At 46.3% G+C, this 13,820-nt stretch overlaps 1 protein-coding gene across 1 annotated transcript in view; it reads right to left on the bottom strand.

Moving 5' to 3' along the window:
- Positions 1-13,586, bottom strand: part of rnaseh2a (ribonuclease H2, subunit A) — a 33,346-nt gene extending 19,760 nt beyond the window's left edge. The window contains exons 1-5 of the mRNA XM_080216670.1: positions 13,334-13,586; positions 11,336-11,407; positions 7,546-7,672; positions 6,448-6,535; positions 1,416-1,553 (exon numbers count right to left, since the gene is read on the bottom strand). Of these exons, the coding sequence (XP_080072796.1) occupies positions 1,416-1,553; positions 6,448-6,535; positions 7,546-7,672; positions 11,336-11,407; positions 13,334-13,460 (552 nt within the window). The 5' untranslated portion in view covers positions 13,461-13,586. The remainder of the gene's footprint in view (positions 1-1,415; positions 1,554-6,447; positions 6,536-7,545; positions 7,673-11,335; positions 11,408-13,333) is intronic.
- Positions 13,587-13,820: the final 234 nt, after the last annotated feature.

The raw sequence follows: 13,820 nt of genomic DNA on the forward strand, positions 1-13,820 counted from the left end.
TAACCATCAGAGTTTAAAAATTAAAACTAACAAACCCCTGACACTTCTATCTAAGGAACGCATTCTGCAGTCAATCAACTGCTGTGTTTGACCAGTTATTTCTGATTGCTGCACCTCAAATGTTTTAAAGTTTTATTTATTGGTGTCACAAATAGGCTTAATTTAACAATGAAGTTAGAATCACAGAGGTTTATAGCATGGAAACAGGCTCTTCAGCCCAACTTGTCCATGCAGGCCTTTTTTTAAACCACTAAGCTAGTCCATTGCCTGTGTTTGGCCCATATCCCTGTTATACCCATCTTACCCATGTAAATCTCTAAACACTTTTTAAAAGACAAAATTGTACCCTCCTCTACTACTACCTCTGGCAGCTTATTCCAGACACTCACCACCCTCCGCGTGAAAAAATTGCCCCTCTGTACCCTTTTGTATCTCTCCCCTCCCACTTAACCCTATGCCTCTAGTGTTAGACTCCTCTATCTTTGTGTTATTGTGAAAATCCCCTGGTCACCACAGTCCTGCACCTGTTTGTGCACACTGAGGGAGAATTTAGCATGGCCAATGCACCCAACCAGCACATCTTTCAGACTGTGGGAGGAAACCGGAGCACCTGGAGGAAACCCACACAGACATGAGGAGAACGTGCAAACTCCGCACAGACAGTGACCCAAACCAGGAATCAAACCCAGGTCCCTGGTGCTGTGAGGCAGCAGTGCTAACCAATGTGCCACCATAACAAAGCCATCTGAGGGTAGACAATTAGAAGGTGAAGTAGTCTGAAGAAAAGCAGTAAGTTAGCATGACACTGAACTAGTTAACGTCTATGAGTACATTTAGTTAAATAATACATTTAAAGAGGTATGGTTTCACCAGATACACATCATCATCAATAACCCAGACGTCCTTGCAAATATTTCACATCAATTTCAAGCAATACTGGACTTATTCCAGGTGGGCAAGTACAGTAAAGCACTGCTGCCCACGTTGATCTTTCTCCTCATGCGATATCTGGGGCAGTGAAACTCCAAGGGCTCGTTGGCACACCCCACTTCCGTTAATGGGAAGATAGGTTTCAGGTGCATTACTGTAAATTGTACCCAAAGCATTATTTTCCAAACTGCACATCATGGGATTAAGTGTGCAACGTATTACTTTGAAAACAAAGTTCATTTTAAAAGCGTACTGAAATATAAAAACACATTTTACTTCGGGGAGTGAAGGGGCACACCAAATGGCCAATTTAGGAGAGTGTGAAAATGAGAACAGTACGGGGTTGCATAGTGATTTTGCATTGTGTGGTCCCAACATGCTGAGCGCAGGCCATAAGCTGCCCCCCACCAGTATTCTCCACAATTTCACCATGCAGGGAAGGTGCTCCCGCAACCCAGAACACACTCCCAACAACCGGCACTCACTTTAGCACAGATGCTGGCTGCGCTGACTATCGGGAATAAGGAATCAGCCTTGGATCTGACGGTGACCTCCAGCCCTGGGAAACGTTCCTTCAGCTTCGCCTCGTACTTTTCAGCGGGTCCCACTGTGTCTACGTAAACCTAAGGATAAGCAGAGATTCAGCTATTACTGCAGCTGTGTAAATATCAAGGTGAACGGTTGTCAGCTCACTGAATAGGAATGGTAACTGTTGAATTCATGTAGCTAAGCAGAGAAATTCTACCACGAGGGACTGAAATTGTGCCTTTAAAACGCATTAAAAAAAAAATCGCTTGAAAACATGCAACTCAGTTAAAATTGGAAATGCACTGTATGTGAAACACAGATGTGAACTACAATCTAAATTTAAGCTTATTTATCAGTATCACAAGTATGCTTACAGATCCCTCTGGCATCTGTTCGGGTACACTGAGGAAGAATTTTGTACGGCAAATGCACCTAACCCGCACATTTTTTGGACAGTGGGAGGAAACCGGAGTCTGTACATTCTGCGCAGACTCCGCACAGACAGTGACCCAAACCAGGAATCGAGCATAGGAGCCTGACACTGTGATGCTGCAGTGCTAACCACTGTGCCACCCCTCAGTGTTCCAAGTAGGCTTACATTAACACTACAATGAAGCTACTGTGAAAATCCACTAGTCGCCACCCTCTGGCGCCTGTTCGGGTACACTGAGGGAGAATTTCGCATGGTCAATGCACCCTAACCAGCACGTCTTTCGGACTGTGGGAGGAAACCGGAGCACCCGGAGGAAACCCACACAGACACAGGGAGAACGTGCAGACTCCACAAAGACAGTGACCCAAGCTGGGAATCAAACCTGGGTCTCTGTTGCTGTGAGGCAGCAGTGCTAACCATTGTGCCGTCCTGCTTCCAACATATTTTATTTGTGCATGGTTAAGTTGTTTTACAGAGAAAGAAAACAAATTTAGAAGGCCAGTTCAGAGCAGCTGGAAATGAGTGTTACATTAATGGGTTCCAGATCAAAGCAACAGGGTTAATTTATTATTGATGTAAATGGTAAAATGACAGTTCAATTCCAGCTATTAATGAAACTTCTCCAGGATAATCATTCAGTTGATACAGTCAAATCAATTCTTCACACAGCAGCTTCATCGACCTCCTTGATCCAGGTGTGTGCTACAAACAGCAAATAAAAAGCGTCCCAGGCTCTAACATTAAAAAACCAGAGGGTTAATAAGTTGTGTACTGGTGGATATTCAGCTGATCAAACTGTTCGCAAAGCAGCCACCATCTGTTGCAGCAGGAGTGTGCAAATTACAGCACAGTAAAGAAATCTTATATTTCTTGGGGTGGCACAGTGGTTAGTGCTGCTGCCTCACAGTGTCAGGGAGCTGGGTTCGATGCCAGCCTCGAGTGACAGTCTATGTGGAGTTTGCATGCTTTCTCCGTATCTGCGTGGGTTTCCTCCAGCTGCTCTGATTTCCTCCCAGAGACCAAAGATGTGTAGTTTAGCTGGTTTGGCCATGCTAAATTGCCCCTTAGTGTCCAAAGATGTGCGAGTTAGATGGATTGGCCAAGCTAAATTACCTCTTAGTGTCCAAAGGTGTGCAGGTTAGTTAGACTGGCCATTCTGAATTCCTCCTTAGTGTCCTTAGACAGGCACATGAGTGGGTTGGAGATGGGTGGATATAGGAGATTGTTTTAAATAAGGTTCATTAGCATTGGGGCGTCCCTGGTAAGGTAAATGGATATGGTACGATAATAATGTTTTTTCTCTTTTCATTCACAGGTTTTAAGTCGGTCCACCTTGTTGTCCAACGAGGGGCATACACGCGATGGGTCGTACTTGGGCTGCTCTTGGTTGTTCAAGATTGGCCTAGTGCTTCATGTCGTTAGTGTGTGCTTAAACTGGACCAGATGCTGGGCAAGACGACAGCTCAGTGACTATTACTGTTTGCTGTGCAGACACATGGATTTGGGCCAGTGTCTGTGGGAGTTTGCGCATTCTCCCCGTGCTTGCGTGGGTTTCTTCCGGGTGCTCCAGTTTCCTCCCACACCCCAAAGATGTGCTATTAGGCTGATTGGCAGTAATAAATTGTCCCCAAATTAGTTTCCCTTAATGTGGATGGCCATAAAACAATAGATAAGGGTCATGGGTGGAGGGGGGGGACTGGTAGCGTTAAAATGGCGGCGCAGGCTCATTGGGCCAAAGGGCCTGTTTCCCAGGCTGTTTTTGTTCTTTGTCCCAAAATCTGCAGGTTAGATGGATTAGCCATGGTAAATGTGTGACGTTACAGGGATAGAGTGGGGGAAGAGGACATGGGTAAGATACTTTGTCAGAGAGTCGGAGTAGACTTGACAGGTGGAGGAAGTCCTCGGAGGCAGAAGTCCCTTCACCAAAAGCTCTTTATTCACAAGTCTGACAACTGCATACAGAATGTTTTCGGTTAACAGTCTACACTAGGAGTCCCAGAGGACCTGGTTAAATATAAAGCAAGAGGCTCCCTGATTGGCCTATCAATTCAGCCCTTAATCAAAGACATCTTTTTGTGAGCCCTTAATCAGGGAGTTCACATTCTAACAGGCCCACTTCAATTGCCTGATTAAAGTTGTTTCAATGGGCCAAGTGACTTCTCCTGCACTGTAGGGATTCTATATACATAAATATATATATTAATAAAACACTAAAGATACCTAATTGAAAAAAGTAATTAGTGCTGCCATGGAAAAGCATAAAGATATTTCGCCACCTCTGTACAGTAATGAGCAATTATCTAATGAGGGACTTGAAAAAAAATCGCTGCATGCTCTGGTTTGGATGCCAGAAATTTAGTTCTGTAACCACAAGATATAAATTTATTTTCAAACAAAAACAAAGCCACACTGAGTAAGCTTAAACCTTAGATAGCGCTGATACCAGAACACCAGATTGTAGATGTCGCAGCCAACTTGACAGCAGAGTTTCCAGACCAGGATATTACAAGAAATAAGACAAAGCAGTCTGCCCAAATTCCCTCACTGATTCACCAGCAGTCTGCAGACAGCAATAATGAGGATCAGATTATCAACTAACGCCATCTTTGACATTTATCCTAGTAATTGTTCTTGTGAGCCAGCAATTTTTTTTTGTTAAAGATTTACGTCTACCACGCAAGTTGTGCTCACTGTACAATTTCCTCAATCCCTAGCTGTCGTGACCTGTTTTTTTTTAATTCTGAAGCATTTGGGGTTGCATCACTGTAGTAAAGGCAAATATAAATGCTGAAGTTTAGAGTTTATTTATTAGTGTCATAAGTAGACTTACGTTAACAGTGCAACTGTGAAAATCTCGTAGTCACCACATTCCAGCACCTGTTCAGGTACACTGAGGGAGAATTTAGTACAGCCAATGCACCCTAACCAGCACATCTTTCGGATTGTGAGAGAAAATCAGAGCACCTGGAGGAAACCCTTGCAGACATTGGGAGAACGTGCAGGCTCCGCACAGACAGTGACCCATGCAGGGAATCAAATTCGGGTCCCTGGTGTTGTGAGGCTGCAGTGCTAGTCACTGTGCTGCCCACAAAACTTTCCATTTTGATTAATGAGCAAAAGTAGAGAGGAAGCATGATTATCAAGCAACCCAGTCGAATAGCACTAACAAAAATCTACCCTATCACATTACAGGAACTGTAAAGCGCGAAGTAGCTTTATGATGAGTGGCATCCGTTAAAAATCACAAGCTTGGCTAAAAGATCTCTCCCCTACTGTTTGAAAACATCTCGGCACCCTTCTGAGAAAACCTCATCCACCTGAACCCTGTTTACATGTCTCCTCAGGCGCTGCCTGACCTGCTGAGTTTTTCCAGCAGTCCAGAATTAAAGTTTGGCCTTTCTTGCATCAAACAAAACAGAATAAAACAACGGTGGGTATTTGCAGCACGTGAAGTAGCAAATTAATTGTTCAGAATGTGTTCCATCTATCTAGGGTTACTCGCCTTTAGTTGTACACGTGCGTCATATAACTGCAATATGATAAATGAATCATATTTAGTGCACTAACTAAAGCAATGTTCAAGGATAAACAATACCTCAGCTGGCCAGACGTCAGACTGAACAACAAATCTACAGATCAATATTTGTAAAACATATGTGATCAGCAATTGCCAGTACAACAAAAGCTAAATGATTGAGACCATAAGACATAGGAGCAGAATTAGGCAACTCGGCCCATCAAGCCTACTCCGCCATTCAATCATGGCTGATATTTTTCTCATCCCCATTCTCCTGCCTTTTTCCCACAATCCCTGATCCCCTTATTGATCAAGAACCTGTCTATCTCTGTCTTAAAGACACTCAATGACCTGGCCTCCACAGCCTTCACCACTTTCTGGCTGAAGAAATTCCTCCTCATCTCTGCTTTAAAGGATTAGACAAGACCAGATTAATTTCAAAATTATTAATTTTGTTTCCTGTCAATAATTTTTTTACAGATATGTATTCTAAAATTGCCATCCACAATGGGCAAAAATTAAACATTACAATCCCAAGGGCAGCAGAATGATGGAGAAAGACCACAGCATCCGAAGAAATGGCTTTACCTGAAGCTCACTGAGATGGGAGAAGGCAGCAACTATAGGAGACTTGAGCAGCAAGTCAATGTTTTGGGTGGCACGGTGGCTAGCACTGCTGCCTCACAGCTCCAGGGACTCAGGTTCAATTCCAGGCTCAGGTCACTGTCTGTGTGGAGATTGCACATTCTGCGTGGGTTTCCTCCGGGTGCTCCGGTTTCCTCCCACAGTCCAAAGATGTGCAGGCTAAGTTGATTGGCCATGCTAAATTGACCCTACATCAGGGGATTAGCAGGATAAATATGTGGGGCTACAGGAATAGGTCCAGGGTGGGATTGTGGTCGGTGCAGACTTGATGAGCTGAATGGCGTCCTTCTGCACTGTAGGGATTATATTTTCTAGACTGAATTGTAAAGGAGCAATACGTGGTGGGAGAGAGCGGATCAGTTACCTTCATCAGCAGAACATGTTTCCGACTCACCTCTTTTACTTGAACACCACTGTCCAAGGCGTACTGAATAAGCCCAATGGCAGCATCATGAGACAACGCATTCAGGTTGTATTTGGTTCTGATTTGGGAAACAAGAAATATGAGTTAATCATGGTCATTAATGCATGGTTTTGGCATCAGCTCAACTTGCAGCACAGTGGTTAGCATTGCTGACTCACAGCACCAGGGACCCGGGTTTGATTCCCAGCTTGGGTCACTGTCTGTGTGGGGTTTGCACATTCTCCCTGTGTCTGTGTGGGTTTCCTTTGGGTGCTCCAGTTTCCTCCCACAGTCTGAAAAGATGTGCTGGTTAGGTGGATTGGCCATGCTAAATTCTCCCTCAGTAAACTAGACTTAGTGATAATTTTATTAGCTTTCCAATTGGGTCAAAAGCTTCAGTGTGGTGATGAGTATTTGAGATTATGCATCAACAACTAACACCTGATTGTAGGAACACACCAAGGGAAAGGCAAGATTAAGAAATGGCCATCTAAATCTGCAGGCATTGAAAGCTGGGCAAACCCTAATGTCATAACTGCCAAGTGATTAAAAATATGATTTGAGGCAGAGTCGCAATTAATCAGTGGTTAGCACTGCTGCCTCACAATGCCAGAGATCCAGGTTCAATTCCAAACGCAGGTGACAGTCTGGAGTTTGCACGTTCTCCCTGTGTCTGCTTGGGTTTCCTCCTGGTGCTCTGGGTTCCTCCCACACTCCAAAGTGTGCAGGTGAGGTGAATTGGTCATGCTAAATTGCCCTTTAGTGTCGGGGGGGTTTGCAGGGTAAATACTTAGGGTTACGGGGATAGGACGTGGGTGGGATTGTGGTCAGTGCAGGATCGATGTGCCAAATGGCCTCCTTCTGCACTGTAGGGATTCTATGATTCTACGCATTCCAGACTGGGATAGGAGGGGGTGGTGAAGCAGTTCAACATCTTCACTGTAACTGTTCTACAAAACCTCCAGCACCAGTCCACAGGCGACAATCAGCCCACTACAACATCTGCATGAGGTCAGTTGCCTTCATGTTGTTGCAGCATTCATATATCATGAAGCAACCCCTCTGTGAAATGGATATGCTGAGAAGTACCTTTGCTGCATGGTGGTGGAGATTACATTGGGGGAAAGGACCTGCAGGGCCCAGCCCATAAAATCACTGGCTTCATCTATTTTGGCAAACAGCTTCTCTCTCTCTTTCTCTGTCAGTGTCTTGGAGTCTGCAAGAGAGAACAGAAAGGAAAATTAAATTATTCCACCGCAACCTGCGTTTAGCCCAGCAATCAGATTGTATCCTTCACCAAGGTCAGGTATGGACAACAAAACAAATGTAAAGTAGTCCAGTACAGGGAAGAGACCAGTAGCCTATTAGATCTTGGGAAAACACAGTTCATGCTTGCGAGTCCCACACAATAATGATCTACTGTCAGCTTGCAGGAGGCATATCCGAGAGAGTAACAGTGAAACCAAGGTAAAGGGTGTACAATGTCAGACAGAAGACATGAAGAGATTGATCAGAAAGTGGCTCTTAATCTCAGCAAGCAGAAATAAGGGTGGCATGGTGGCACAGTGGTTAGCACTGCTGCTTCCCAGTGCCAGAGACCCAGGTTCAATTCCCAGCTTGGGTCACTGTGCGGAGTCTGCACATTCCCCCTGTGTCTGCGTGGGTTTCCTCTTGTTTCCTCCTGTTTCCTCCCACAGTCTGAAAGACGTGCTGGTTAGGTGGATGGGCCATGCTAAATTCTCCCTCCACGTACTGTTATCACTGCTGCCTCACACCAACAGGGACCCAGGTTCAATTCCCGGCTTGGGTCACTGTCTGTGCGGAGTCTGCACATTCTCCCCATGTCCGTGCAGGTTTCCTCCTACAGCCTGAAACACGTGCTGGTTAAAGTGCATTGGCCGTGCTAAATTCTCCCTCAGTGTACCTAAACAGGAGCCGGAGTGTGGCGACTAGGGTATTTTCACAATAACTTCACTGTAAGCCTACTTGTGACACTGATAAATAAACTTAAACATTAACTTCAAACAGGCGCCAGAGTGTGGCAACTAGGGGATTTTTACAGTAACTTTGTTGCAGTGTTAATGTAAATCTACTTGTGACACTAATAATAAATAAGTTTCTGAGGCAGAATAAATTAGAGTCAGAGATGGTGGATCATGTTTCTTCGTGGGCTGTCTTGATTTCAACACTGCGAAGGAGATATATGCAACCCTGGAGGATCAACCACCTCAGAGGGGTTCACCTCATCTCAAAGGGCCAGATTATTCTGAGCAATTAATTTTGACATATTTGTCCATGGATCTCTGAAGGCAAAAAGGCAGGTTAATAGGGTGGTGAAAAAGGTCTTTATCAATCGGGGTATAGATTACAAAAGCAGAGAGGTCATCATGGAGTTGTACAGAACTTTGCTGAGGCCACAGCTGGAGTACTGTGTGCAGTTCTAGTCATCATATTATAGGAAGGACATGAACACACTGGAGGGGTTGCAGAGGAGATTCACCAGGGTGCTGCCTGGGATAGAACATTTAAGTTATGAAGAGAGGTTGGATAGGCTTGGGTTGTTTTTGTTACCTTCTTTACCTTCCACACACCTGACGAAGGAACACCGTTTCCAAAAGCTTGTGGGATTACTATCAAATAAACTGGTTGGACTTAAACCTGGTGTTGTGAGACTTCTTACTGTGTTTACCCCAGTCCAATGCTGGCATCTCCACATCTTGTTTTTGTTGGAGCAGAGAAGACTGAGGGGCGACCTGATCGAGGTGTACAAAATATGAGGGGCATGGATAGGGTGGATAGGAACCTAGCTCTTGCTAGTTCGGTTCCCCTTAGTTGAAGGGTCAGTTACAAGGGGACACAAATTAAAAACGAGGATGGGAGGTTTAAGGGGGATTTGAGGAAAAACCTTTTTACCCAGAGGCGATGACCATCTGGAATGCGCTGCCTGGGGGGGGTGGTAGAGGCGGGATGCCTCACATCCTTTAAAAAGTACCTGGGTGAGTACTTAGCACATCATAACTGTGTACAGTTCTGATCGCCACATTATAGGGAGGTAAATGCATTGGAGGGGGTGGGCACGGTGGCACAGTGGTTAGCAATGCTGCCTCACAGCGCCAGAGTCCCAGGTTAAATTCCAGCCTCAGGTCACTGTCTGTGTGGAGTTTGCACGTTCTCCCCGTGTCTGCAAAGGGTTTCCTCCAGGTGCTCGGTTTCCTCCCACAGTCCAAAGATGTGGGGGTTAAGTTCATTGGCCATGCTAAATTGACCCTGGTGTCAGGGGAATTTATAGGTTAAATGTATGCGTTGCGGGAATAGGGCCTGAGGTGGGATTTTGGCTGGTACAGACTCAATGGGCCGAACGACCTCCTTCTGTACTGCAGGGATTCTATGATAACATTCAAGGCTATGGGCCAAGTGCTGTCAAGTGGGATTATGTGGGATTTCAGGGCCTTTCATGCGTCAGTGCAGACTCGATGGGCTAAAGGGCCTCTTCTGCACTGCAGAACTCTGTGATTCCCAATGTAAACCACACAGAGTAAAGAAACCAAGGTAATCCCAGATAATGGTACTGTTCTGGGCCTGGGAAAGAAAGTCTGAATTCACAAAATCAGCAGCTCCTGCTAGTTCGGTTCGGCAGTTTTTTTCAGAAACTCCCATACATTACATCTTGTTTGGGGAAAAAAGCAGTGAAGGTTACATGGACAAGGACAATTTGGGAGACGAAAAATTCAAAACAAAGTAGTCAGTGAATCTTACAATATTTTTCCATCTCGTTTGGGACGTGTTTAACACTGTGCAGACAACAGTCTAGGGATAAGTGCTGTTTCTCTAAAGCTTTTATCAGCAGCAAATTGTCACCGATACTGAATAAGTACATAAGAACATAAGAACATAAGAAATAGGAGCAGGAGTAGGCCATCTAGCCCTTCGAGCCTGCCCCGCCATTCAATAAGATCATGGCTGATCTGTCGTGGCTCAGTTCCACTTTCCCGCCCTCTCCCCATAACCCTTAATCCCTTCTCTTATCAAAAACCCATCAACCCGCTTCTTAAAAATATTTAGCGAGGCAGCCTCCACCACTTCAACGGGCAGAGAATTCCAGAGATTCACCACCCTTTGAGTGAAGAAGTTCCTCCTCAACTCCGTTCTAAACCGCCTCCCCTTTATCTTGAGGCTGTGCCCCCTAGTCCTACTGTCTTTTTTGAGCGGGAAGAGTCTCTCCACCTCTATCCTATCCATCCCATTCATCATCTTATACGTCTCAATGAGATCTCCCCTCATTCTTCTAAACTCTAACGAGTACAAGCCTAGTTTATTCAGCCTCTCCTCATAGCTCAATCCCCTCAACTCCGGTATCAGCCTAGTAAACCTCCTCTGCACTCCCTCCAGGGCCAAAATATCCTTGCGCAGGTGCGGCGCCCAAAACTGCACACAGTACTCCAGCTGCGGCCTCACCAATGCCCTATACAGCTGCAGCAAGACCTCCCTACTTTTATATTCAATCCCCCTCGCTATGAAGGCCAGCATCCCATTCGCCTTCCTGACCACCTGCTGCACCTGCAAGCTGGGTTTTTGCGATTCATGCACAAGGACGTTTGATATATTTTTAAAAAGAAATCACAATAGATATTGTGGGATTAGTTCCAGCTATCACCAAAACTTTATTGAATAATCAGAAACGCCAGCACAAAATGCCACAGCTTACTGGAGTCAGGGATGAGCCCCGAGCATTGATACCATGATAAAGAGCAAAGCTCATATCACAGGATACTTGCTTGTTTGTCATTTCTGCCTTTGGGTTGCGGCGCCATTCCGCAGTTTGACTGCACTATCAGCAGCCTTCTGCCTTTTCAAAGAGAAAGTGTTTTGACTTCCGTACCTGCAACCTTGAGCTCCTCGAGCTGCTGTTGTTTGGAAAGCGGGCAATAACAGATTCCGTACACCATTGGCCCTGAGGACATGGCAAAACAGTAAGCATTAGGCACAACACTGCTGTGTGAACACTCAGCACAGGTGAAGTCAGTGTACGATACTCAGGATACGCGGGGTACATATCACAACTAAGTTGGAGTTTATGTTGAGTGGCACAGTGATTAGCACTGCTGACTCACTGCACCAGGGACCCGAGTTCGATTCCCAGCTTGGGTCACTGTCTGTGCGGAGTCTACATGTTCTCCCTGCATCTGCATGGGTTTCCTCTGGGTGCTCCAGTTTCCTCCCACAGTCCGAAAGATGTGCAGGTTAGGTGCATTGGCCGTGCTAAATTTTCCCTCAGTGTACCTGAACAGGTGCCGGAGTGTGGTGACTAGGAGATTTTTACAGTAACTTCATTACAGTGTTAATGTAAGCCTACTTATGACACTAATAAACTTAATCATTCCTGTTACTACCTCCTTCAAAGAACTACCCTATTATTTTCCCATAACACTAAAAATATTGTTTTTTTTTTCAACTGTCCAATTCCCTTTCCAAAGTATGAGTGAATCAGCTCCCACTGCCACCCCAAGTGGCACATTCCAGTAGTAACAACTTGTTGTATCAAAATATTTCTTCCCAACTTTCTTCTGCTTCTTTTGCCAATTATATCAAATTCATCCTCTGGTCACCAAAGGACAAGGCCAAAGGACAAGTTTCTCCTTAGCTTTAATCATAGAAAAGGATCCATATAGTGCAGGAAGAGGCCATTCAGCCCATTGATCCTCCACTGACAACAATCCCATCCAGGCCTATCCCCCTAACCCTACATATTTACACTGCAAATACCCCTGACACTAAGTGACAATTTAGCATGGGCAATCCACCTAACTTGCATATCAACTGCCGGAGGAAACCCATACAGACGGGAAGAATGTACTCCGCATAGACAATCACCCAAGCCGGGGATCAAATCTGTGTCCCTGAGTGCTCTGAGGCAGCAGCGCTAACTACTGTGCCTCCATGAAAACTCATTTTGCAACCAGTCCGACTGCATTTTAAGGGAATTGTTTAGTCTGCACCTGAATATAACACCAATGAAGGACTGTGAAGTGCTTCTCGACAATGATAGGGAGAGATTGGGATCTCTGTAGTGTTTCTAACTATCCTGACAATACTTAAAAATGTAAGATGCGACCTTGCTTTTCCTTCTACAGACGCTTAGAGCACGATCTTACAATCTCATCCTGCCTGGAGTTTGGCAACACGAGGTGGTAAGATTGGGTGAAAGACAGAGGATCAGGTTCACACCTTCTTTCTTGCCTCCCCCAGTCTTACCAGCCCTGTTCTGCTTATGAAATCAGCTCTGCTGACATGTTTAACATGGCATTAGTGAGTCCCGAGAGGGACTCACTAATGCCCACTAATGCTCACTATTGCAAGGGGGGGACAAGGGGGGGGGAGAGGGGGAAAAGTGGGAAGGGGGGACAAAGAGGAGGAGAGAGGGGACTGGAGCAGGGAAAGGGGGGACAAAGCAGGGGAGGGGGCAAAGGGAGAGGAGGGATGAAGGGGAGAACAGGGGGATAAATAGGGGGAAGAGGGGGGTCGAGGGGGGGAGGGAGGGGAGATGAAGGAGAGAGAGAAGGGACGGGGCGGGGGAGGAAACGTAGGATGGACAGGAGGAAGAAAGAGTGATGGCGGAATGAAGGGGGTAGAGTCAGGGAAGAGTCGGCATGGAGCAATGTGGAGGCAGGGAGAGGGCGGGTTCCGTGAGTGAGGGGCGGGGAACCGGGAGGTGAGGGCGGGGAACCGAGGCTGAGGGGGAGGGGCGCGAGGGGGAGGGGGAGGGGCGCGAGGGGCAGAGGTGCTAGTGGGGAGGGGCAGGGGCGCGAGGGGGAGGGGCTCCGAAGGTTAGGGCGGAGCTCCGAGGTGCGGGGGCGAGGCTCCCGCCGCCATGACTCACCCAGCACCGGGCCGCGGCCCGCCTCATCCACACCCAAGCTGCAATCTTCCGTCCGGCAACCGTCGGGAATGGCCGACACTAGGCGGCAGCTATTGCTGTTGTCTCGTTCAAACTCACTCAGATCCATTGCTGCAGCCCCTGTGATTACTGAAACAAACTGAAAAAAATAAAATCAGGAGTTTTACACCAAACTCCCAAAGCGGTGAATGCGGGGAGCTCGAGACCAACTGTCAGAGCAGCTCTCCCGCGCTCAGTGCTGACTGACCTCTGACCCTAGGCTAATGGCCAAATTTTACTCTTTTTTAATGCGTGATGTCCAGGGTTACAGCAAATTCAGCCATAAAACTTTACAGTAGTTTTCGTTTAGTTTTATTATAATTTGATGTTGGTGGGAGTCGTCGACTGGGCCCTGATGGTGCGCATGTGCGGCCATTCGCAATGCCCTCTGGGAGTTGTAGTTCCCAACCCCAGAGCCAAATGAAAAAGG

Source organism: Carcharhinus amblyrhynchos, chromosome 33, assembly GCF_965287045.1.
Source record: "Carcharhinus amblyrhynchos chromosome 33, sCarAmb.v2.hapA, whole genome shotgun sequence".
Taxonomy (NCBI): domain Eukaryota; kingdom Metazoa; phylum Chordata; class Chondrichthyes; order Carcharhiniformes; family Carcharhinidae; genus Carcharhinus; species Carcharhinus amblyrhynchos.